Below are 23,550 nucleotides of genomic sequence, written 5' to 3' on the forward strand. Positions count from 1 at the left end.
TTGCAATTACAAAACAACAACAATAATGAGTACGATATATAAACAATAATTTTTCAATAATAATTGTAATAATTACAATAACGAAAATGGGAGCTCTTACGAAATTTTATTTTAATTGATAAATTTTGTTAAAACTTACTCAAATGTAAAATTATTGTTCCATTTACCACAAAATACTTCTGAGAAAGAGAAAATAAGTCTTCTAAACGGACAACTTTACGAATATGTAGACAATCTTACGTATTCACGCAAATATGAAATACGCGGGAACATGCGCTAGGCCGTAAAACGATCAGTCATAATGAAATGCAAGAAGTTGTTTCGAATTCATATGTCAATAATATGTTCATTTGCGCATAAACTCATAATATATCATAAAATATCGGAAATATCACTTTCGTCAAGCACATGTTCGCCGCGAGAAACCATGTCTTAGAGCTCACTGAGTGACAACATCTACTGATGCATGCAGTTCAAAAATATTGTAAATTCTCTGACTTGGACATATAATACTGCCATCTGCTTAAATACTCTCATAACTAATACATGAAGAAACACGATGTAACCACCAGAATGCGTGCATAGTACGTTCTCGATTTTTAGCGAATTGTCAAACCTTACTACGGGCTATGCCCGCAGCGTGTCCTGAACGTAATTTCGGCCGCTGCGAGCTGTGCTCGCAGTTAGACCGGAAAGAGTTAAAGCCAATTATTTAATTTAATTTCCGTGTTGTAGTTGTCTGCACATCACGTACAGTTTGCCGACGTTTCAAATACATTACAGTATTCTTTGTTAAGGCGACTCCCTACACGATCCGAGGTAATCAGTCTCCCAGGCAGAAATTGACACTAATTTTTTTTGTTAGTTGCTTTACGTCGCACCGACACAGATAGGTCTTATGGCGACGATGGGAGAGGGAAGAACTAGGAGTGGGAAGGAAGCGGCCGTGGCCTTAATTAAGGTACAGCCTGGTGTGAAAATGGGAAACCACGGAAAACCATTTTCAGGGCTGTCGGCAGTGGGGTTCGAACCTACTATCTCCCGAATACTTGATACTGGCCGCACTTAAACGACTACAGCTATCGAGCTCGGTGAAATTTACACTACTAGAGTGGCCCTGACCTTGGCCTTTTATATCCTAGCCTTTCTGGCTGACATAAGCCCTGTCTGTCTCACGAGTATTCTGGAAGGTATGTGTCACAGCCAGGTAGTGGGGGCTTGCCCGCGCTGTTATGTAATGGGGTTTCGGCCCGTGTGTTTATGTTGTGGTCTGTTTGTCTTAAACTATGATTGATAGGCATCCAAGAATTACTGATTTTATATCCTTCTTCTAAATTTATGTTGTTCGGATGTTTTTTGATTTCGATAGCCTCGCGGATTTTCCTTTCCAGATTCCAAGGGATAGCTGCTAGGATATTGGTCTTGTCAAATGATATTCCGTACCTAGTTTCGTAGGAATGCTTGGCTACCGCTAGTAGTGTAGTAGTGTAAATTTCTGCCTGGGAGACTGATTACCTCGGATCGAGTAGGGGTATTTCAGTCGCCTTGACAAACAATACTGCAATTTATTCGAAACATCGGCAAACTGTACGTGATGTGCAGACAACTACAACACGGATCAACCCGGAAATTAAATTAAATAATTCTTAAGGCCAAGCTGTCATTTTTATTACTTGTTGGAGATTTGGAACCATTCCTAAAACAATTTCAGACAGATATTCCATTTGCACTACTCCTTATGAATCTCTCATTGCAACAATGAAAAATGTCCTCAAAATTAATTTAGACAGTAGACAAAGATAAGAACTTAAACAACATTATTGATTTAAAAAAAAGCCCCTTGTACGAACAGGTTTTATGTCTATTACAAGAATCAATTCCCCTCACCAATATATTCTTAAAAGTTTTCAACCTCAAATCAATAAGCCCTCCTACCTCATCTACAACTAATACAGTCCCCCTCCCTTCCCCTCACCGCCAGTACCTCTAATTCAAATGCAACCAATAGACCCTTAGCCACACCCACTGTAATATCGCTCCCTCCAATGGCATCTCACCGTTACAATACGCGCAGCAATACACTTCCCTCTTTCTCTCCCACCAATAGTAGCTCCCCTCCAAGTACTACAAAGAAGCCCATAGTCACGCCTTCGCAAACAGTTCCACCTCCAACTCAAACCTACAGCTATAACACTCGTAGTAAGAAGCCGACAGTCGACAATAACGTTCAGTTAATAACGTAACAAATTACCCTCACCATCGTCTAATGGTAAGTGTACACAATTTCCACTTAAACATTTCATTACGATTTTTTCATTCAATTAACACCACGTTTCTGGTTTCCTTTCACAGATTCAACTGTCACACTTCGTTTCGACTAGAATGTTAATCAATCCACATTCTTAACAACATTGTAGCATTGCATCAAATTGAGATGGTCTATAAAGGTCCAATTTAAACATCGTTCTTCAACCTTCAACTACAACTTCGTATTTTTTGATCAAAGTGAACCACATCACCATATGCCATTGATTTTCGACTCTTATCTCTTGTAAACAAATAATTGCTGGTCACTTGACCATCTTTCATAATTATTTTATTCTACATTATTTTTTATTAAATACGATTTTTATCGTCATTTTCGTTGTAACCGCTGGTCGGCCAACATAATTTTTTAGCAATCTTATCACTTGTTCATAACAGACTGTTGCTTTGTTCATTTTAATTATAATAGAAGCTTTCTAATGTCAATATCACTACTATTTTCACCAATTGTATATTTCCTCACTCATTGTAATATCTTTAAAACCAACTTCATTACAAGTCTTTTACCACCATATGTCAATTTTAGTTCAAGTCTCTCCAAGGTTTTTTAAAAATTTGTTTTATTTCATGTATATATAAATCAGGTGCCTGATTCTATTTTAAGGTTAAGATAATGGCTGATGATGCTTAAATACAAGGCGAAACATGTACCATTTTAGTTAACATGCCAAAGTAAATCAACTAAGACTAAGACTTATTGTATTGATTAGGTGGTGAAATAAATAAATTAACTTATTGTTATTATTCATACCAAGAGTAGGAGTGATTACGTGAACTCAATCCCCCCCCCCACATGAATGGAGGTAGCAAAGTGACCCAGAGGGATGATAAAAGTAGATCATGATTGAAACTGACAAGAAACAGTCAGTAGCTGAACTTGGCTTCCAATACCAATAGACCAAGTATAGGAAGCAACACTAAAATCAATGCACATATATTAAGACAGGGATAATCATAATTAAAAGGGAGTTTATTCAAATGAAAAGGAAGCACATAATAAAAATTGCCTTACCCTCAAAATAAAGAAGAAAAGAATACAAAGGGGTACAATACTTACGTATAACACACAGGTACATCAGAATATATATGGTTGAGCCACGTCAGGCTCTCTCTCTTACCACCTTTTTTTTTTTTTACAATGTTATTAGAATGACAAACAAATGCCACCCAATTAGGAAGTTGCCTCTCATGCAGAAAAAGGTTATTACAGCAGAGTATTAGGGTATTCCCCTTTTATATTGGGTCAATGAAGTGACCTCGAATCAAAGTGTCTTCCACCTTTTTACAACATTATCTCTCTCTTTTATTTTGTATGGCGACAACAATTCCCAAAGAGAAAATCTATTATCCTTCAGGCACAAGGAAAACATATCAAATAAGAAGGTGAGGGTAGGTGGGCGAGGCAAGGGAGTATGCATAGAATACATACATGGAGAAAACAACAAATATGAAATTTCAATGGTTACCTTCAAATTACACAAATGAAGTTAAAAGATTGCAACGCCAAAAAATAAAACGAGAGAATGGCTGGGGAAGCCAGAAACAAGAATGAAATAACAAAAGGTACCAGAAATTGGACACCCAAAAAGCAATGTGATCCATATATCAAACTCATTCACATGAACACACATGGAGACCAACACACAGAAACATAGAGTGGAGGGATAAGCCAGTAAAGCATGCTGTAATAGTTCACAACAAGTATAAGCAAAACAACCAATTTGCTTGTGAATCTGATCTGGTAAAACAAACACAGAACCAGGCCAATAGGGAAAACTTGCACCACACCAGCAACACATATCACGCTGTCAAAACCCTCGTTATCAGTACATACCTGCCAACACTTCCGATTTACCTGGAAACTTTCCGTTTTTTAACTCGTCTTCCTATTTGCCGATCGATTCTTACTTCTATTTTTTACCAATATAGCCTCTAGTATGGTCAATAACCTTCCCCTAGTATAAAGGATAAATTCTCATATGCTTGTGTAATTTATGCAACCCCATTTTAAGGGTATTTATTTGATACTTTATTTCGCGAGTGTATCGTCCATTTCCTTCGTGTATCATGTGTGCTTTACAGTTGGGAATTCGCGACAAAAATTGTCCTACAGGCAAGAGAGGCTAGTGCGTGCTAACGACTCAGTTAATCGAGATGAAATAATGAGTTTGTTATTGCGTAGTTCGTGCACTGTTAGCATAGTTTCTGCACGTACTTTTGTTGGAGTTGTAGGCCACGTGTTTTTCCTTGCGGTTCTGTGCTTTTCCCCCTGTCAAAGTCGTATGTTAATAATGTACGAGACACATTAATCTGTTTTGCATGTGGTAGTTTTGCATATTTCTGTGCATTGATGTTCATTTTTACTTCGTAATTTTAATCAGTTGCATGTATTTCAGGGAGTTGTGTCGGTGACAGTTTCTGGTATTTTCTCTTCACGTTATGGTCAAAACACATAACAAGTGTTATCTCCAAGTGTTCAGAGATACCTTTAAAATTAAATTTCCATTCAATTTACAGTCTAATAAAGGAAACTATTGTACATTTTGTTGCGTGTGTTGGTGTGATATAAATATTATTATTATTATTATTATTATTATTATTATTATTATTATTATTCGTATGTATGTGTCATAAATGAGAATTGTTAGGTAGGCCCTACATTTTCTTGTTAGCATTTTTATGTTTTCTTAGTGTAATATTTCAAAATTTAAATTTAATGGTCAATTTGCACTGTGACTGTAGATATGTATGCCTTCTATCCTGTCCTTGTTTCATCTGAACCGTGGCGCAATAAATGTGATGAAATCCAAGAATTAAAAAAAATCTTCCTATTATTGATTTCTAAAAGTTGGCAGGTATGTCAGTACACATACATACCATACACCAAGAGTGGACATGAATAGTACAGAGTGGACGAGCTGGAAAACATCAAAATATAGAATGCCCATGCATACACAAAATAAGTCTCCACACACATACTGTATACATATACACGAACCAATCAAACTGAGCACAAAACATAACAGGATCTACACTGTCCTTGGTTTTCGAACAAAACATAAAAATTGGCAGACATACGAGAATATAAGATCAATGAGAAACAACTCTGCAATAAAATAAAATTAGAACAAATACGTAACCCCAGAAAGCACCTAAAAGCCAACCATGGCAAGTCTTGAGACAACCAAAAATAGCAAAATAGTAAGTAAAGGAAAATAATTACCTGATGGATAATAAGAACAAGAAGTCTCTCGCAAGAACCGAGAGTTTCACAATACCATATTTAAAACGGTTAAAGTATCTTTTATAGGATAGAAAAGCCATGTCAGAAACTTGTCGCCATTTCCTTCTTCAAAACTCAACAAGAACAAAGAAGAGGGCAGATAAAAAGGAGAAGACTAGGCAGAAATAAAGAATGACTAATCCGAGAGCGAGAGTTGCCATCTGTCTATATAGAGATAAGTTGTTCAATAATACAATAGATTGCAAGGAGTGATACATGTCAAAGAAGGGAAATAGTATAATGAATTGTAAGGCGTGGTTGAGACATCAGAGAATTAAGTTGTTATTGGTCACACTTAGAATAAACAGAATTTGGAGAGAATTGCACAAAATGTTGAGATGGATAATCATGATACAGTAGTTAAAGGAATGGATACCTGAGAAAAGTGGAAATGAACTGGGAATTAAGAGAACCGAGAATGAGACCAGTATAAGAAAAAAGAAAAAAAATCACAGCCAAGAATAACAGGACAGGATAAGTTGTCAACCACTTGAAACTTAAAAGGCCAAGAAGAATGTTGAATCTTAATGGTCAAAGTACTTTGAACAGGAACATTAATAGACGTATTATATGCAGAAATGCATTACAAGTTAGATTGAGGAAGTTGAAGAGTAGGGAAAATTTGTTGAAGTGACTGGAAAAACGATAAACTCAGTAGTGAGACAGTAGCTCTAAAATCCAAAAGAGCAATAGATGGAATATGATTAATATATAATACAGTATGTGAAGTAATTCTTTGATGATATCAGAAATTAGATCCATCTACACCCAGTCAGTTTAGCTTATAATTTTATGCACATAGAACTTGGCCTTGCTTACTTGTTTCATTGATCTGTTAAAAATCTTGGAGACTTGAAGGCCCCATACAGCTGTCCACGAGTAAAATTGGTTTAGATGGGCAGATTTGAAATTTTGAAATGTCTGATCTTGTAAATGCTAGTCTTGAAGGGAACTATAACTTTGAGATACAGAATGACATGACTAAGTGTGGTATCAACTTTATTCTTGCCATGGAAACAATATTACCTCTTCCAACCCCTCTAAGAACTTGCATTTCCATCCTGGCATTCTCCGTGAGGCTATCATGTGATTCTCCCTCTCCCTTGATTGTCTCAGTCTCCACCCTGAAGTAGAATTGGAAATTAAGAGGGTTTAACTCAGTCTATACAACCCAGTACTTGATTAAAAAAAAAAAAAAAATATTGAACTGATTTATAAATTCCCAGTTTTCATTGAAGGCATCAACCATGGAAATCTGCTGGCTGGTTATTGCATAGTTTATGTTTGTTTGTTTGTTTATTTGTTTATTTATTTATTTATTTATTTATTTATTTATTCATTCATTCATTCATTCATTTTTCATTCATTCATTCAGCAAGCATGATATATGGAGGAACAAATTTATTTTTATTGAGGTCCTAAAATTATGATGTTAAGAATGGGCCATCCAAGGTTGTATTGCAAACTGAACTCCTGCAGTTTTGTGTTCTTTATGTAATTATGCATAAGAGTTTTCCAGGACTTAATGTTGTGAGAGAATTTTGTCTTTTAGTCTGAATGAAGGGTTAGCATCCACCAAAGCCAGTTTGGATAATCCAGGGTGCATGTTATAAACCTTTTCCAAGGAAATTACTTTCAAACAAGTGTTAAGTGTCAGTTTTCTTATTCATATCTTTCTTGTTAATACAGCAAAAAGTTACTTCCAGAGCCTTACCAGACACTCATGGTAGATGAGGATTCACCCATCATCAAATACTATCCGTCCACGTTCAGGACTGACCTCAATGGCAAGAAACAGGAATGGGAAGCCGTTGTTCTCATCCCGTTCATAGATGAGGTGGGTGCTTGTTTGTTCTTGATTATGATGGTGTTATAGAAAGAAATATGCAGGATGTTTCTTGAACTGGAACGGTATGTTTACAGAAACTCCTATTAGAAGCTATGCGTCACGGAGATGAGACGCTCTCTGAAGACGAACGTGAAAGAAACAAACACGGGCCAATGTTGATCTTCTCATACACAGAAGAGGACTTGGGTGGGTAACTGTTTCAATACGACTTAACCACTTGTATACAGAGCTAAGGCAGAAAGCAAATTCTGTGATACATATATACAGAGAAGAGAAATATTTTTTTTAATAGTGCCCTCTTTCTGTGTCTAACACAGCTTATCTGCTATTACTTACTTACTTACTCTTTTCTGCTTTTATTTGCCTTCTCTATACCTGATAGAATGAACTCTTGGTTCGTTGTACCATACTGGCTGAATATAAGATGATCTTGCATATATGGCAACCCTGAATTTTTGGAAGATAAGATAATTTAAAAAGCTCTATGGCTTATGGTGTGGGTTACTGTAGTCACATCCTAGTTCGTGTGCCATGGGCAACGGCTGAGCGGCCTAGTAAGTGGTCCTGAGAGTTGGGATACCAGTTGTTATGGAATGGGACTGGGCATCTCCGACATATTCTGAGTAATGGCCATCCTTGTGCTCAGGCGGCTAGGACTATACAATCCACCGGTGGTTGGTAACCGGTTAGAGGAGAGATCCTCATTTGGACTATGTGTAAGTAGGGTAGCATCCTGCTTCATGAATTTACCTAGCTCAGAACATTTTAAGCAAGCCTCAGACCTATGGGAATAATGGAGTCCCACTCCCATTTGACAGGCAAAGGACTCCTTGGAAACAACTTGGCGAACGAAATGGAATTTGATGGGGAGGTATCAATTTTAATGGGGCTTATGGAAGAAAGGAAGTAGAACTGGCTGAGTCAGCAAAGAGGATGCATCTGGATGTGCTAGGAGTAAGTGATATTCGGGTAAGGGGAGATAACGAGGAGGAGATAGGAGATTATAAAGTGTACCCGACGGGTGTAAGAAAGGGAAGGGCAGAGTACGGGGTAGGGCTGTTTATCTGGAATACCATTGCACCCAACATAGTTTCTGTTAGGCACGTAAATGAATGAATAATGTGGGTAGATTTGGCAGGTGGAGGAATTAGGACGAGAATAATCTCAGTGTATTCACCATGTGAGAGTGCAGATTAGGATGAAGCTGACAAGTTTTATGAAGCATTGAGTGACACCGTGGTCAGGGTCAACAGCAAGGACGATTTCAATGCGAGAGTTGGAAATAGAACTGAAGGATACGAAAGGGTGATTGGTAAATGTGGGGAAGATATGGAAGCTAATGGGAATGGGAAGTGTTTGCTGGACTTCTGTGCTAGTATGGGCTTAGCAGTTACGAATACGTTTTTCAAGCATAAAGCTATTCCCCTCTACACATAGGAGTCTAGGGGTACCAGATCCATAATAGACTATATCTTAACCGACTTCGAATTCAGGAAATCTGTTAGGAATATTCGGGTTTTCCGGGGATTTTCCGATGATACAGACCACTATCTGATCTGTATTGAACTAAGTATCTCTAGGCCTAGGATAGAGAAAGTGAACTCTGTCTGCAAATGAATAAGGGTAGAAAATCTCCAGGATGAGGAAATTAGACAGAAATACATGAATATGATTAGTGAGAAGTTTCGAACAATAGACAGTAAGCAGGTTCAGGATATAGAAAGTGAATGGGTGGCATACAGGGATGCTGTAGTAGAAACAGCAAGGGAATGCGTAGGAACAACTGTGTGTAAAGATGGGAAAAGGCAAACATCTTGGTGGAACGATGGAGTGAGAGCAGCTTGTAAACGTAAAAAGAAGGCTTATCAGAAGTGGCTCCAAACAAGGGCCGAGGCAGACAGGGATTGTACGTAGATGAAAAAAACAGAGCGAAACAAATAGTTGTTGAATCCAAAAAGAAGTCGTGGGAAGATTTTGGTAATAACCTGGAAAGGCTAGGTCAAGCAGCAGGGAAACCTTTCTGGATGGTAATAAGGAATCTTAGAAAGTGAGGAAAACAGGAAATGAACAGTGTTTTGAGTAATTCAGGTGAACTCATAATAGATCCCAGGGAATCACTGGAGAAGTGGAGGGAATATTTTGAACATCTTCTCAAAGTAAAAGGAAATCTTCCTTGTGGTGTTGCAAACAGCCAAACTCATGGGGAGGAGGAAAATGATGTGGGTGAAATTATGCTTGAGGAAGTGGAAAGGATGGTAAATAAACTCCATTGTCATAAAGCAGCAGGAATAGATGAAATTAGACCTGAAATGTTGAAGTATAGTGGGAAGGCAGAGATGAAATGGCTTCATCTATATATATAGAATAAGAGTTTTGTCTGTTCATTGCTCAGAATTAGAAAAGAATGGTATTTCTGTATCGGTCATATCCATAGTAACAAGGAAATGCACTTTTTTCTTTTCTGTAATTTCTGTCTGTCTGTCTGTCTGTCTGTCTGTCTGTCTGTCTGTCTGTCTGTCTGTCTGCCTGTCTGTCTGTATGTATGTATGTATGTATGTATGTGCACGCATCACTTGAAAACGGCTGAAGTGAATTTAGTGAAAATTGGTATGTAAAGTCGGGGGATGAGCCGCTACAATCTAGGCTGTAAGTCATTTTATTCACGCTGAGTGAAATGGTAGTTTAGGGGAAGGCCTAAAATTTAATTCTCAAATATTTATTTTATTAGTGGTCCTATCGATAAATACTACATAACGAAAGTTATATATAATTAAATTTCCGATCATTTATGTCATACATTTTTACCGTACCGGCTTTGATAACACAGATATTCATGAATTTGTATTTTTTTGCCAAGTCCACATCAACGCTGAGCCACGAGAAAATGGGTTAACAGAATTTAATGAAAATCGGTATATAGAGTCGGGGAATAAGAAACTACAGTCTAAGTTATAAACAATTTTATTCACCCTGGATGAAATTGTAGTTTAGGGGAAGGCACTTAAAATTTAATTTTTAAATAACAAAAGTTATAGAGAATACAATTTCCGATCATTTATGTTTTATTCAGTTTTACCGTACCGACTATGATAAGAGTGGTATTTCAGAGTCGGAAGAAAACTAAATGTGGAGGCCTACAATATTGAAAGTGCTTAACAATGATCAACAATAACATTACACTGGCCATTGTTTGTTGTGAAGTTCTTTGTCTCTTATGCTGCTGATCAACTTAAATAGATGGGATTAGTGCTGCGTAACGGGTATAACAGCCTGACTGAATATTGGCGGAAAATAGCTAGGGAGTTAGAAAACTTTCTTCTCTAGCATGCCATTCCTCTGGTTCATGTATTTTCTGATACTGCCGGTACGTTACAGACTGGTTCTTCATAGTTTTCCAGCTATTCGATCCCTACTCTGACGCACTGTTTTGAATGAGCAGTGTGCACACTTAAGACAAACACTATCTTAGTAGTAGTAGTAGTATGACCTGGTCTAGGATTACAATTTAGAGCTAATCCAAATTATAGCACCACAATTCACAAAATAACTCAAAATTCAACCCTGAAAAGTGCCGTTTCTTAAGAAAAGCTTATTCCTCTTCACTTTTATTAAATTCTACATGCATTTTATTCCAAATTAGTAGTGAGATGGGGGTTTTTCCTCTGGCTTGGAGGAAAAAATTGTCTCCAAGTCAGATAGATTTTTCCGCCGCTTGCATAGTGAACTGAGATTTTCCGACTCATCAGGTACTCCTATTAAACAGATTAGTAAGAGGGCATAGTTTTTGCTCTGGGAGTCTCCACTATTCGACACACCAACCCGGCCGAAGATAATACGAAGTGTGATCACGGATCACGGCTCTCTGCGGCTTGGTGATTCCAGCGCTGGAACTTTGGGCTGTTAGATCGGCAGCGTTAGTACTGTACGTTAAAAGTGAGAAAATGTGTGGTTTTCATTTGATCGAGTATTTCATATAAAAGCATTGCTTTTAATCGCGCCATTCATACTGACGTCATTGTAATGACATATGTTCATTTTAGTTGGGGAAACTACTAAGACAGTTTTTCTGAGGCTGTGTAAAAGGCAGGTGAAGAGTGAGTGTCTGTCATTAAAATGAAAACTCCCCAACCTGATTGTGACTGATGGTAGGCAACGGTGCCTACCCTTACAATGAAAATTCCCTAACCTAGTCTTCATATGAGAAAAGACGTTTGGTGACTTCCCCGTGGTGTTTCAAGGGTAACGTTAAGTGCTTCGCAATTTAGTACAATCTTGCTCACAACGTGTACACTACCTAACTTAGAATACTGTATACAATGTACAATTCCGTAGCGAAGCACGGGTACAGATACATCTCCCATGTGCCATGCACCCCATTGGCACAGGTCGCGTTACTCCTTAGGGTTGGGTGGTGCTTTAGCTTCCTCCTCCTTGTATACCGAATGGTTACCCAACAGGGCTCCATTCGGCATCTCAAGAAAGGAGCTACTAGTCCCCCTCACCATGCAGAGGATCTTCAATTGAAGAGGGTAACCAAGGTTAGCCCTCTACAATTGTAGAAGCACACATGAGGGGGGTCAGAGCCGGAATAACGGCATTATACTGTATTTATCTAATATTACATTCACCTGGCAGACTAAATGTTCAAGTGATCGTTTGACCTACCGTATGTGATATTAAAGCTTTGTATCTTAACAGGTCCCTATAAGTGTCCGGAGTACTTCCCGTCCCTGCAGAGTCACCATGCTGTTGCAAAGGCTGTGACAAGAGAGGAGATCTACGTAGAGCCCAGCAAACTTGTCCGGGGTTTGTGTCCGGGAGTCAAGCTGGATGTCTACTTCCCAGGATTCCCCACTTTGAAGCACATTCCTCATACAGTGAGTTTCAGTTTACCTCTGACTGTTAACTTTTATTTACTGGTATACTATTCCAGAAATCACTGTTTAATACCAAGGTAGATAGAAGATATGATGGAAAAAAAACTTAGAGCATAGTATGTAGTAACAGATAAGTGCATGCAGTTGTTCAAGAATTTGTATGCATCGAGCTACACAAAGGATGATACAAATCTGGTATTATGGTGCTCTAGTACTGCAGTATCATAATTTCAGTTGCCTGCCTGGTGGCCATGATTGTTACGGTGTCAAGTCTATGTTCTGACACCGTTGGTAAGCTGGTTTGTATTCCATTGGTAGGGCAATTTTTCACCATCTGAATGTGAGGTGGCAGGGGTGGTGGTATATAATTTTTAATTACTAGATTGTGTGCCAAAAGCCTGGATTCAGTTCCAAACCTCGCATATGGAGTGAGGTACAGCGTGGTCTGTTAGAGGTGGGAGTCTTTTTCCCACTCCACACTACTCCTGCTGACGTCAGTTGGCTGGCTATGGCAAGATGAGGCATTGCATTTTGCTGACTATACAAGTTTATTTTGCAATAAATGGAGCTGTGATGCTCGTCAACACTTCCAAAAATTATGAGGGAGAATATTATTTATTATTTTTTTAAATGAGACTATTTCTGAAAAAAAGAAAAAAACAAAAAGAAAAAAAACAAACAAACACAATAATTCCTTATTGTGTGTAAATTCTGCACTGTCTGCATAGCCATGTGTAATCAAAGAGGCTTTGGTGCCCTAGTCAAAAAATTTAAGGCGAGTGACACTTGTTGCCTTTCTAGATTGCTAGGATTCAAAGTTATTAAGTTTTTATCCTTTCTTCAAAATATTGTTTCTTTCATTGTTATACACGTTTCTCAGGCTACTAATTTTGGCTCTCTTAAATGTATCTCCACTGTTGTCTCCTATTTCAGGTTCAAAGCAGGGAACGTGAAAGTTTTGGAACCTTCTGGTTTATCCAATTGTTTCTATTGTTCTTCAGGAGATGAACAGTGTTCTACATATAGTATACTGGATGGTCTATTTTGGGGCTAAAAAGTGCGCATTTGCTATCAGAGACTTTCAACAAATTATTCAACAAATTAATTTAAAACCCCACCTAATCGATACTTTATTTCTTGCCTTTTGGCAGAATTATATAAACATCATATACAGGACACGTTTCGACCACTTAGTGGTCATCTTCAGCTGTCTTTAAATAGCTTAGATGAAACAATTTGATTAGTAAGTACAATAAAATCTTATATTACTTTCCCATGGGAACTTATAACTATTCAGAGGTGCCAACTATTACGGATTGTCCGTAATAATTACGGATTTCACCTCACGATTACGGAATTACGGTCAAAGGGGAAATTATTACGGAAAAGCAGGCATCATCACGTACTGCAACGCCCCTAATAAGTATGAGTAAATGACGATGGTCATAGGGATGAGCGCTTACAAATAAATTTTCAGCAGAGCAAAAAATAAGATAAGACAGTGAAACATACCAAAGGAAACGGACAAGAGGAAGCATGTAGGGACCAGGAGCCTACCCATTTAATGAGAGAGGACGGGATCAGGAAATTGCTCAGCAAACACATCAAGAAATGACACCAGAAATATTCAAAAATTTAAAATAAAATATAATAAATAAATCTTTTTACACTACAATTTAAACCTTTGGATAAAATTTAAATAAACTGAGAAAAGTATTGAACTTACAATTAGCACCCAACATTTAGGGTAAAATAAATATTCAGAAAACCAACGAATAATATAAGTAGAAAGAAAATTCATTTTTAATAAATAAAATCATTTGTTTCTTTAAAAAAAACCATATTTATATACCTATATACTGATGCATCAGGAAAACTACATAAGTACCATGGTACGTACATGTTGGAGGTATTTTAAAATTAAACGAAACTTTAACATATAAGCCCGAAAGGGGAGAAAGGGGTTAGCAAATCGAGGACTGTGACAGCACCCGGTAGAAGTAAATGGCCCACACGGCGCGGTTTAAAAAAATATATATACCAAGTTACAATTAATTTTCAATCACCAAACCGTGGTAAACAACGTAAACATGAGCCACAGTAACATCAGGAAATAGCACGAACAGATCACTTAGCATAACCCAGAACACAATATAGAACCAACAGATTCAGAAGAAAAATCAATACGACGTATTATTTATGGAGTAGAATACACGATACAGTCATCGCGGCAGACACAATGCACATTCACTTCACAATAATAATGTTACATAACTGTCAGGCACGAAGAGATAATAACAACAATACCCACACGAAAAGATAAGATAAGGAACCATCCTATCTCCAGGGGTGTCCAGCCCTCGACCTACTAAACGTTACTTGTATTGTTGAAACTGATAACATTTATGCGATATTACACCAACAATGGAGTGGTATTTAATTTAAAGCCCTCAAAGGGAAAGAATATAACTAAACCAGACTCAACTCAAGTATTCACCAAGAAAATTAAACATAATTCAACTTACCAAAGGTGACTAATAATAATAATAATAATAATAATAATAATAATGTAAAAAAAAAAAAGATTAAAGAAAATTATAGAGGGAAATGTAGGTGCAGTGTTAGGTCAAAATACGGGCACAGGATAGCCAAAACATGCGACAAGCAACACAATTCGCACAAGAAGACAAGCAGAAACACTAATATACGCCAACAATACAACACGTAAGAAAACGATAAAATGCCACGGTTTAAAGAAAGGCGGCACACGCATACGGGCATTACAAGGAAAATCACAAGCAAAAACACGGAAAGGTAAAGCCCGAGCGAAGAGAATGACAAATTTAAAACAAGGACACGATAAAAATTTTCAAAATGTTATCTTAGCACAAGGATGGCCCACCGTTATGTACAGCACGTACACTAGGAGCAAAACACGGCATCACTAAAACTTAGGTGTCCACAATGTTCATATTCCACACCAATTCAAATATTACACACACACAGTAAAATAATATTAATAGCAATGATACATTAAAATACTTACAAGCAAGCCTTATGCCAAGATAAACTCACCTCGTAGTTTGACCTAACATTTATCACTCCACAAGTACAAATAAAACTACCTACATAATTACATGTTTACAAAACTAAAAGGATAAAGAAAGTCAAAATCCTAGATGTGGTGTTTTTTCAGGGTTATCACCCTATCCCAGTCTGTGGACACATAGTTTGAGCAACAGTCCGGCACGCCATAGTTCCAACGTCTTGTTGCCAAGACTTCCTGCGCAGAATACAGCGCTACCAAGTTCGCCGCTAGGCGCGACACCCGGAAGACTAGATAAGCGCCCTGGCGAGCAACTGTCACATCACACTCATTAGTACTACATTCAATCTGATAGATAGCGTAGCAGTCCCCGTAGCTGGCCTACAGTGCAATTACACGTTTAGAAACTACACACATAGAGTAACCGTACAACGGAAAGTTAATTTCTTCTCGTATAGGCAGAGCAGGTACTTAGTAGCCAAGCGTCCAAGGTGCTAGGGCAGATATAATCCAAGTTCACGAAATACGAAGTCTTTCTTAATTTATACTTCAAATATAGTCGAACTCCAGCCTCATATGAACGTGGTAATATAATAGTTCAACACAGTTACTAGGCTGGGAACCCAAGGTCATTAGCAGAGAATAAGAATTACAAGTGTCAAAAATAGACACAATTTAAATAAATGTCCAATAACCGTAGATTGTCCAAGGTATATGACTCAATAAGAGTTTCTATTTTAATAACGCCACACACGAGAAAATAATTTTGAACGGTAAAAATAAATGAAGGAAAAATTTTCAATCCTTTTGAGCCTTTCTCCTAAATCGTCCTCGTTTCAATGCTTGTGAGTTGGCAACAATACTTATTCGATCGTGACTTCCTTTGCTACCCACAAGCGCTGTAAAATTCATTGTGAATGAAGGAGCTCAGGCGCTGCCCTTCTCCACTATAAATCCTTCAGTAATGTCGTATTTGCTGTGTTAAGTGTACCTGGAAAGAAGTAAGTCCTACATTAAGCACATCAGCACTGGAATCGCTTATGGTTCAGAGGACAAAAATACCATCATAGTGGGAAGGATGCTTCAAGAAAAACTACGCTGAAAAGCAGCTGCTGCGTGAGAAACAAGCTATCACAGAACTGACAGGTTGTGTGCACATGTTATTGTGTAATATGGTATACTTTCGAATAGATTGCTAGAGGGAAGGGCAAAGGGGGTGTCATTATCGACAAGGAAGGAGCATGCTTTGGACTTGACTCGAAATTCTTCTCGGCGGCGGAGGGCGATTACTGAAAATCCACTTCAAAGGCTGGCACCTCTGACTATTTCGTAAAGTGCTTGACGTTTTGGGGGGAGCAAGGGGGGATTGTAGTGATGTGGTGTGTAGAAAGATATTTAAATTACAATTTGTGTCTCTTCGGTAATATTTAAAAAACTTACTTTCTAACTGCACATATTTAAAAATCTTAAAACATCTCTAAGTAATTAGGCACCTTTTATAAAACGTAAAAGCACTAGGTGGCTTGATCTTGCTTATGTTAAAATTGATGTGTAAAACAGTCTTCAAGTTTCTTATCGATTGTCTATTGTGTTGTGTTGATTATCCTTCTTGAAAGTTGCTTTTAATTTTTAGTAACAGGCTGTGTTGAACTCTTAATTTACAATGGTCCTATGTTGCCTTCTCTATTACGTGAAATTGCGGTCCTCAGATTTGGGCAGTATGCCTCACGATCTGCAACCAGCAGAAAGATTGTAAAATGTTAAAATGTGTCATTGAACAAAATTGTACTAATTTAGATTTGACCTCGGAAAGAAGGTGGTGATAAGGGTATGTTACTTTAACTCACCTTTCTGGAATGGTGTTTATACTCCGCCGCCTTGGGACCATTTTCGTGTACATGACTTATTGTTGTAGCGATGTCACAGTTTGCTAGTTTGTACAATTCGCTGGAGAGAGGGGAAGCGAGGTCGTGTCGTCATCTAATACGTCTTGCGAAGGGGGAGAGAGTATTAGCTGTGCTTCCGCGACGTTGAGTTTGTTTATTTTACTTGTTCGTTGTATTTGTCTTCTGTTTACCCATTCTATGTATTTACTTTTATGGTCATACAGGAGGTTATTTTGGTCATTCATTTAATTTAAATTCCTTTCTTTGTTTTTTAATTTGTCGAGAATAATGTGGATATTTTCTAGGTTGTTCATAAGTCTTCCTTTATTAATCCTATTAATGATTTGAAGATCTTGTTTTATGTTAGTGAATTCATGGCTTGCCCCTTTCATATGAGCTCCCATAGCAGAGAATCTCCTGTACTTCTGTGCATTAACATGCTCCTGATATCTAATTGTAAAGCTTTTTCCTGATTGTCCCACATATGTATTTTTACACTGATTGCATATCAACCTATAAATGCCTGACTCCTGAAATTCGTCGTCCTTAAGTTTATTGACCTTGTATAGATACTTCAGTCATAACGATGACTGCATAGGGGTGGCCTGTTTGCTCGGCGACCATTTCATTGTGTTCTGTTGACACCTGCACATCGGCGGTGCCAAGAGCATCAGGTCTGGACTGACGAGGAGTGCGGTCGCTTGCTCTTCCCAGATGAGAGCAGATTCCGTCTGAGTGGTGATTTTAGACTACCCTCATCTGGCGAGAGGTGGGAACACGTAATGCACCCAGGAACATTGTCGAACATGATCATTTTGGTGGACCAAGTGATATGGTGTGGAAAGGCATAATATTGCATGGGTGTACCGACCTCCAAATCTTTGAACAGGGTACACTTACCGGTCAGTGTTATTGTAACAGTGTACTCCATCCCCGCTTACCTCTTTTCAGGGGTGCATTCTGCCCTGACTTCATTCTTATGGATGACAATGCACGATCGCATCAAACAGCGCAGTTGGAGGAGCTCTTGAAATGAGAGGATAATCGGAGAATGGACTTGCTTGCCCGTTTCCCCAACTTAAATCTCATCAAGCAAGTGTAGGACACATTGGGCAGACGTATTGCAGCACGTCCACATGAACCAATGACCATCCAGCAGTTGTCAACCGCGCTGGTGGAGGAATGGAATGCCCTTCCACAAGAACTCCTTACCAATCTTGTGGCTAGCATGGGAACATGTTGCAGAGCATTCATCGCTGTCTGTGATCACACACCCTTTTAAGAACCATCATCATGAGTCACAGTGACTTATGTGTAATTTATTGTCTCTGTATAAAAGTGTCATTTGTGTTCATCTCATCACATATTCCTTTCAGTTGCATACCGTACTATACTGTAGCAGTTCTTACTAGGCATGGTTTAAGTTTCATCGAGCTATTTTACTTGGCAGTGACACAACATGCGAAAGTTACTTTTGTCTAAGTTTTGCACAGCAGTGTATGTATTTTCGTGTTGATGACTGTCCAGTAATCATTAAGAAATAATTGTTAGGTTCCTCAGAATCAGATTCTGGTTAGCAAACTTTTGTGCTAATTTGCTTTACGTCGCACTGACACAGATAGGTCTTATGGCAACAATGGGACAGGAAAGGCCTACTGTCGGATTTTTTATTATGGACACTCGAGTTTAGGCTTTAATTACAAACGAACCAATAGGCCTATTGAAATTCGAGTTATACCAATATTTTCCTTGTTTAATTCGACATTGGCGTATATAAGACGCATTGTTTTCGACGTTCATTAAATATTTTTTATTTGTGGTTGTAATAAATATTGCCCGGGTTTTTAGCTTCTTCTCTAGGAAGCGCTCCCTTAGGAATATATACAAGGAAAACGACTTGTCTGATGGTAATGCAATTTTTATAAATCATAACCACATGTATTTGTAGTTTAATACTCAAGTTACAATTTCTTTCAACCACCCCGAAAAACGTTCTTATCATTTTTCTAAAGCAACTCTTTCTCAGCCCAGGATAAACATACACCAGCAAACTTGGGCTTGTTTTGAAGCACTCAGTCATGGTTATCAGAAACTACAGCAACTGTAACCGTACAGTGTGGTACCGAATTTATGAAGAGTAATATTGAAGGGAGGTTTTGAGTACGCCGGACCGTGCGATTAACAGCAGGCCGGGTGGTGAAATCGGGCGCAGTGTTGCCGCGTTCAGTAGTAATCACGCGCGCAACGAACACAGCTTTTCGTTTACTTTCATTCGTTTACTTTCAACCTTTAATTTTATTTCCTCTTATAAATTCCACTTCCCATCACCTTTTCTCACAAGGGCTTTGGACCTTCAACGACAGGTTTAAAAATGGTTAACTTCCTAATTTAGAAATATCACACTGTACAATTTTGCAAGAGTTATTTGTATTATTTACATATATTTACAGTATTTAATTCTATAAATTTTCTTCGTCTGAAAAATCACTGTGTTCCGAAGAGTCAGTGCTGCTGTCATTCATGTTGATTATGACTGACTCGAAATAAGGGATATTTGCAGACAGTCCATCTTTTTCCCAGTAGTGGTCTTCAATTTTCTCCGCGTGTTTAATACATTGTTTCCAGAGTTCAGGGGTTACGGTACGTAAGGCTTCTCGGCATAAAGCGTAAATTGCTTCCATACTTCTACCATTTTCTAATGTGTTAGCCATATTTGTTTTTGCTATTTTCCCTTTTACGTAAGCCCAAATGAGCTCGATTGGATTAAGCTCGCAATGGGCCACTGGTAACCAAATAATCTGTACATCTGGTCGAAGTCGTTTAGTCAGTTGTTCCAGCTTCTTTACCGGCGTTTGAAACTAAGGCCTGGCAAGGACAATCAGCTCTGATTTAGTTAATTTGTTATAATCGTCAACTCCAAGTGGTAGTGAAATATTCTTTGACGTTATCCAATGTATAATTTCATGTTTCAGCCATGACATGTTCGGCTTTTTAGATGAAGGATCAACCCTCGTATGATATGGAGCTTGATCTATAACGACAGCCGAACTTTGAGGCAATAAACTCAGGACTTTCATGAACCATTCTTCATAATGAGTCGAGTTCATCTCATTCTGGTAATCACCACTACTTTTCTTGCCATTAAAACAAAGTTCTGCACCGTCAAGAAATCGTTCTTCACTTCCGATGTGTAAAATTATGACCTGGATGACGTATTTCCATCATTCTCCTTTGAAGCGGCTCCTACTCTCTTCACTGACGACAGCGATAATCCAAGACAATTTGCCACCTTCTGGTACACAGGGAACCTCTTGTCCCCTACTTTTTCCCCCTCACATTGAAAGAAAAAATAGCACTCAAAATCATTGCAAACCGGGCGAGTTGGCCATGCGGTTACGAACGCGCAGCTGTGAGCTCGCATCCGGGAGATAGTGGGTTCGAACCGCATTGAGGGCAGCCCTGAAGATGGTTTTCCGTGGTTTCCCATTTTCACACCAGGCAAATGCTGGGGCTGTACCTTAATTGAGGCCACGGCTGCTTCCTTCCCATTCCTCGGCGTTTCCTCTCCCATCGTCGCCATAAGACCTATCTATGTCGGTGCGACGTAAAACAAAAAAAAACAAAAAATCATTGCAAGTTCACCCTCTGATAACGGCGGTCTCAGAGGCATCTTGAAGTGACGTGTTCAACATGCAGAACATAGGAAAACTGAAAATAGCTTCCGGGCAAACCAAGGTCACGGGCATTCCGTTTCACAACTGCCCGGGGCGAGTGTACTGTGTTCGTTGCGCACGTGATTACTACTGAACGCGGCAACACTGCGCCCGATTTCACCACCTGGCCTGCTGTTAATCGCACGGTCCGGCGTACACAAAACCTCCCTTCAATATTACTCTTCATAAATTCGGTACCACACTGTACGGTTACAGTTGTTGTAGTTTCTGATAACCATGACTGAGTGCTTCAAAACAAGCCCAAGTTTGCTGGTGTACGTTTATCCTGGGCTGAGAAAGAGTTGCTTTAGAAAAATGATAAGAACGTTTTTCGGGGTGGTTGAAAAAAATTGTAACTTGAGTATTAAACTACAAATACATGTGGTTATGATTTATAAAAATTGCATTACCATCAGACAAGTCGTTTTCCTTGTATATATTCCTAAGTGAGCGCTTCCTAGAGAAGACGCCAAAAACCCGGGCAGTATTTATTACAACCACAAATAAAAAATATTTAACGAACGTCGAAAACAATGCGTCTTATATACGCTAATGTAGAATTAAACAAGAAAAATATTGGCATAACTCGAATTTCAATAGGCCTATTGGTTCGTTTGTAATTAAAGCCTAAACTCGAGTGTCCATAACAAAAAATCCGACAGTAGGAATGGGAAGGAAGCAGCCGTGGGATTCGAACACACTATCTCCCAGATGCAAGCTCACAGCTGTGGCCCCTAACCACACCACCAACTTGCCTGGTGGTAAGCAAACTCTTCAAGTAGAATTGTATCTACATTTTTCATTACATTCAGCAGATGTTTTCCATCAGGCATTTCTTAGTCTTGAAAAGAATAATCTGACAGTCTGTGAGGTACATACTGTTATGAAAAATTTGAAAACTCAACTGGAACAGAGAATGGGGGAATCATTTTTTGGTTACAAGTGACTTGCACATTAAATAAATGGAATGATTTGTTTACTGGGGAAGTTAAGGCCTGTGAAAATGATTTTATACATGTCTATGTGGTTTGTGTTAGGTAATTATCTATGCAAATGGTTTGATTTTAGTGATGATTCTAATGTTTTTTCACTGATGAATTGTATAACTCTAGAAAACTCACCTCAGTTCAGCAAGATTTAGAAGTTAGTGGAGACACTAGGTTTACAGGAAAATCTAATATTGATGATATACAAGAATGCTAGAAATGAAGCGGCCAGAAAGAAAACAGGCGATTAAAGAATGGAGTGGATAGGAAGGGCAAGGTAGCTAAGGAAGAATGGCTGAAGGAGAAGTGCAAGGATGTCAAAAGTTGTATGGTCCTAGGAAAGGTATATACTGCATACAGGAAAATCAAGGAAACCTTTGGAGAAAGGAATTCTAGGTGTATGAATATTAAGAGGTCAGATGAAAAGCCACTTCTAGGGAAAGAAGACAAAGCAGAAAGATGGCAGAAACATATCCAACAGTTGTATCAAGGTAAAGATGTAATGATTTGGTTCTGGAACAAGAAGAGGGTGTTGATGTTGATGAAATGGGAGACCCAATTTTGAGGTCAGAGTTTGACTGAGCTGTGAGAGACCTAAATAGGAACAAGGCACCTGGGATTGATGACATTCCCTCTGAATTACTGACTGCCTTAGGAGAAACCAGCATGGCAAGGTTATTCCATTTAGTGGGTGAAATAAATGAGACAGGAGAAGTCCCATCCGATTTTCGGCAGAATGTTGTTATACCTATTCCCAAGAAAGCCGGTGCTGACAAGTGTGAAAACTTCTGCACCATTAGTTTGGTATCTCATGCCTGCAAAATTTTAACACGTATTATTTACAGAAGAAAGGAAAAACAAGGTGGAGCTGAGTTGGGAGCAGATCAGTTTGTATTCAGAAGAAATGTAGGAACACATGAAGCAATCCTGACTTTACATGTGATCCTAGAGGATCGAATTAAGGACAAGCCCACGTACATGGCGTTCGTAGATCTAGAAAAGGCATTCGATAATATTGATTGGACCAAGCTGTTTAAGATTCTGAAGGTGATTAGGATACCGAGAACGAAGAATTATCTACAGTCTGTATAAAAATCAGTCTGCAGTCATAAGAATCGAGGGCTTTGAAAAAGAAGCAGCAATCCAGAAAGGAGTGAGGCAAGGCTGCAGTTTGTCCCTCCCTTTTTCAATGTTTACATAGAACAGGCAGTAAGGGAAAACAAAGAAGAATTTGGAAAGGGAATCACAATCCAAGGAGAGGAAATCGAGACCTTGAGATTTTCCGATGATATTGTTATTTTATCTGAGACTGCAGAGGATCTCGAGAAGCTGCTGAATGGTATGGACAAAGTCTTGGATAAGGAGTACAAGATGAAAATAAATAAGTCCAAAACAAAAGTAAAGGAGTGCAGTCGAACGAAGGCAGGTGATGCAGGAAATATTAGATTAGGAAATGAAGTCTTAAAGGAAGTAGATGAATATTGTTACTTGGGTAGTAAAATAACTAATGATGGCAGAAGTAAGGAGGACATAAAATGTAGACTAGCACACGCAAGGAAGAGCTTTCTTAAAAAATTTGCTCACT

The 23,550-nt window shown here is 38.5% G+C and overlaps 1 protein-coding gene across 1 annotated transcript in view; it reads left to right on the plus strand.

The window, feature by feature from the left end:
• pcm (pacman) overlaps positions 1-23,550 on the plus strand; it is a 668,873-nt gene that overhangs the window by 200,671 nt on the left and 444,652 nt on the right. The window contains exons 12-14 of the mRNA XM_067150369.2: positions 7,298-7,445; positions 7,532-7,643; positions 12,156-12,334. Of these exons, the coding sequence (XP_067006470.2) occupies positions 7,298-7,445; positions 7,532-7,643; positions 12,156-12,334 (439 nt within the window). The remainder of the gene's footprint in view (positions 1-7,297; positions 7,446-7,531; positions 7,644-12,155; positions 12,335-23,550) is intronic.

Source organism: Anabrus simplex, chromosome 6 (assembly GCF_040414725.1).
Source record: "Anabrus simplex isolate iqAnaSimp1 chromosome 6, ASM4041472v1, whole genome shotgun sequence".
NCBI lineage: Eukaryota > Metazoa > Arthropoda > Insecta > Orthoptera > Tettigoniidae > Anabrus > Anabrus simplex.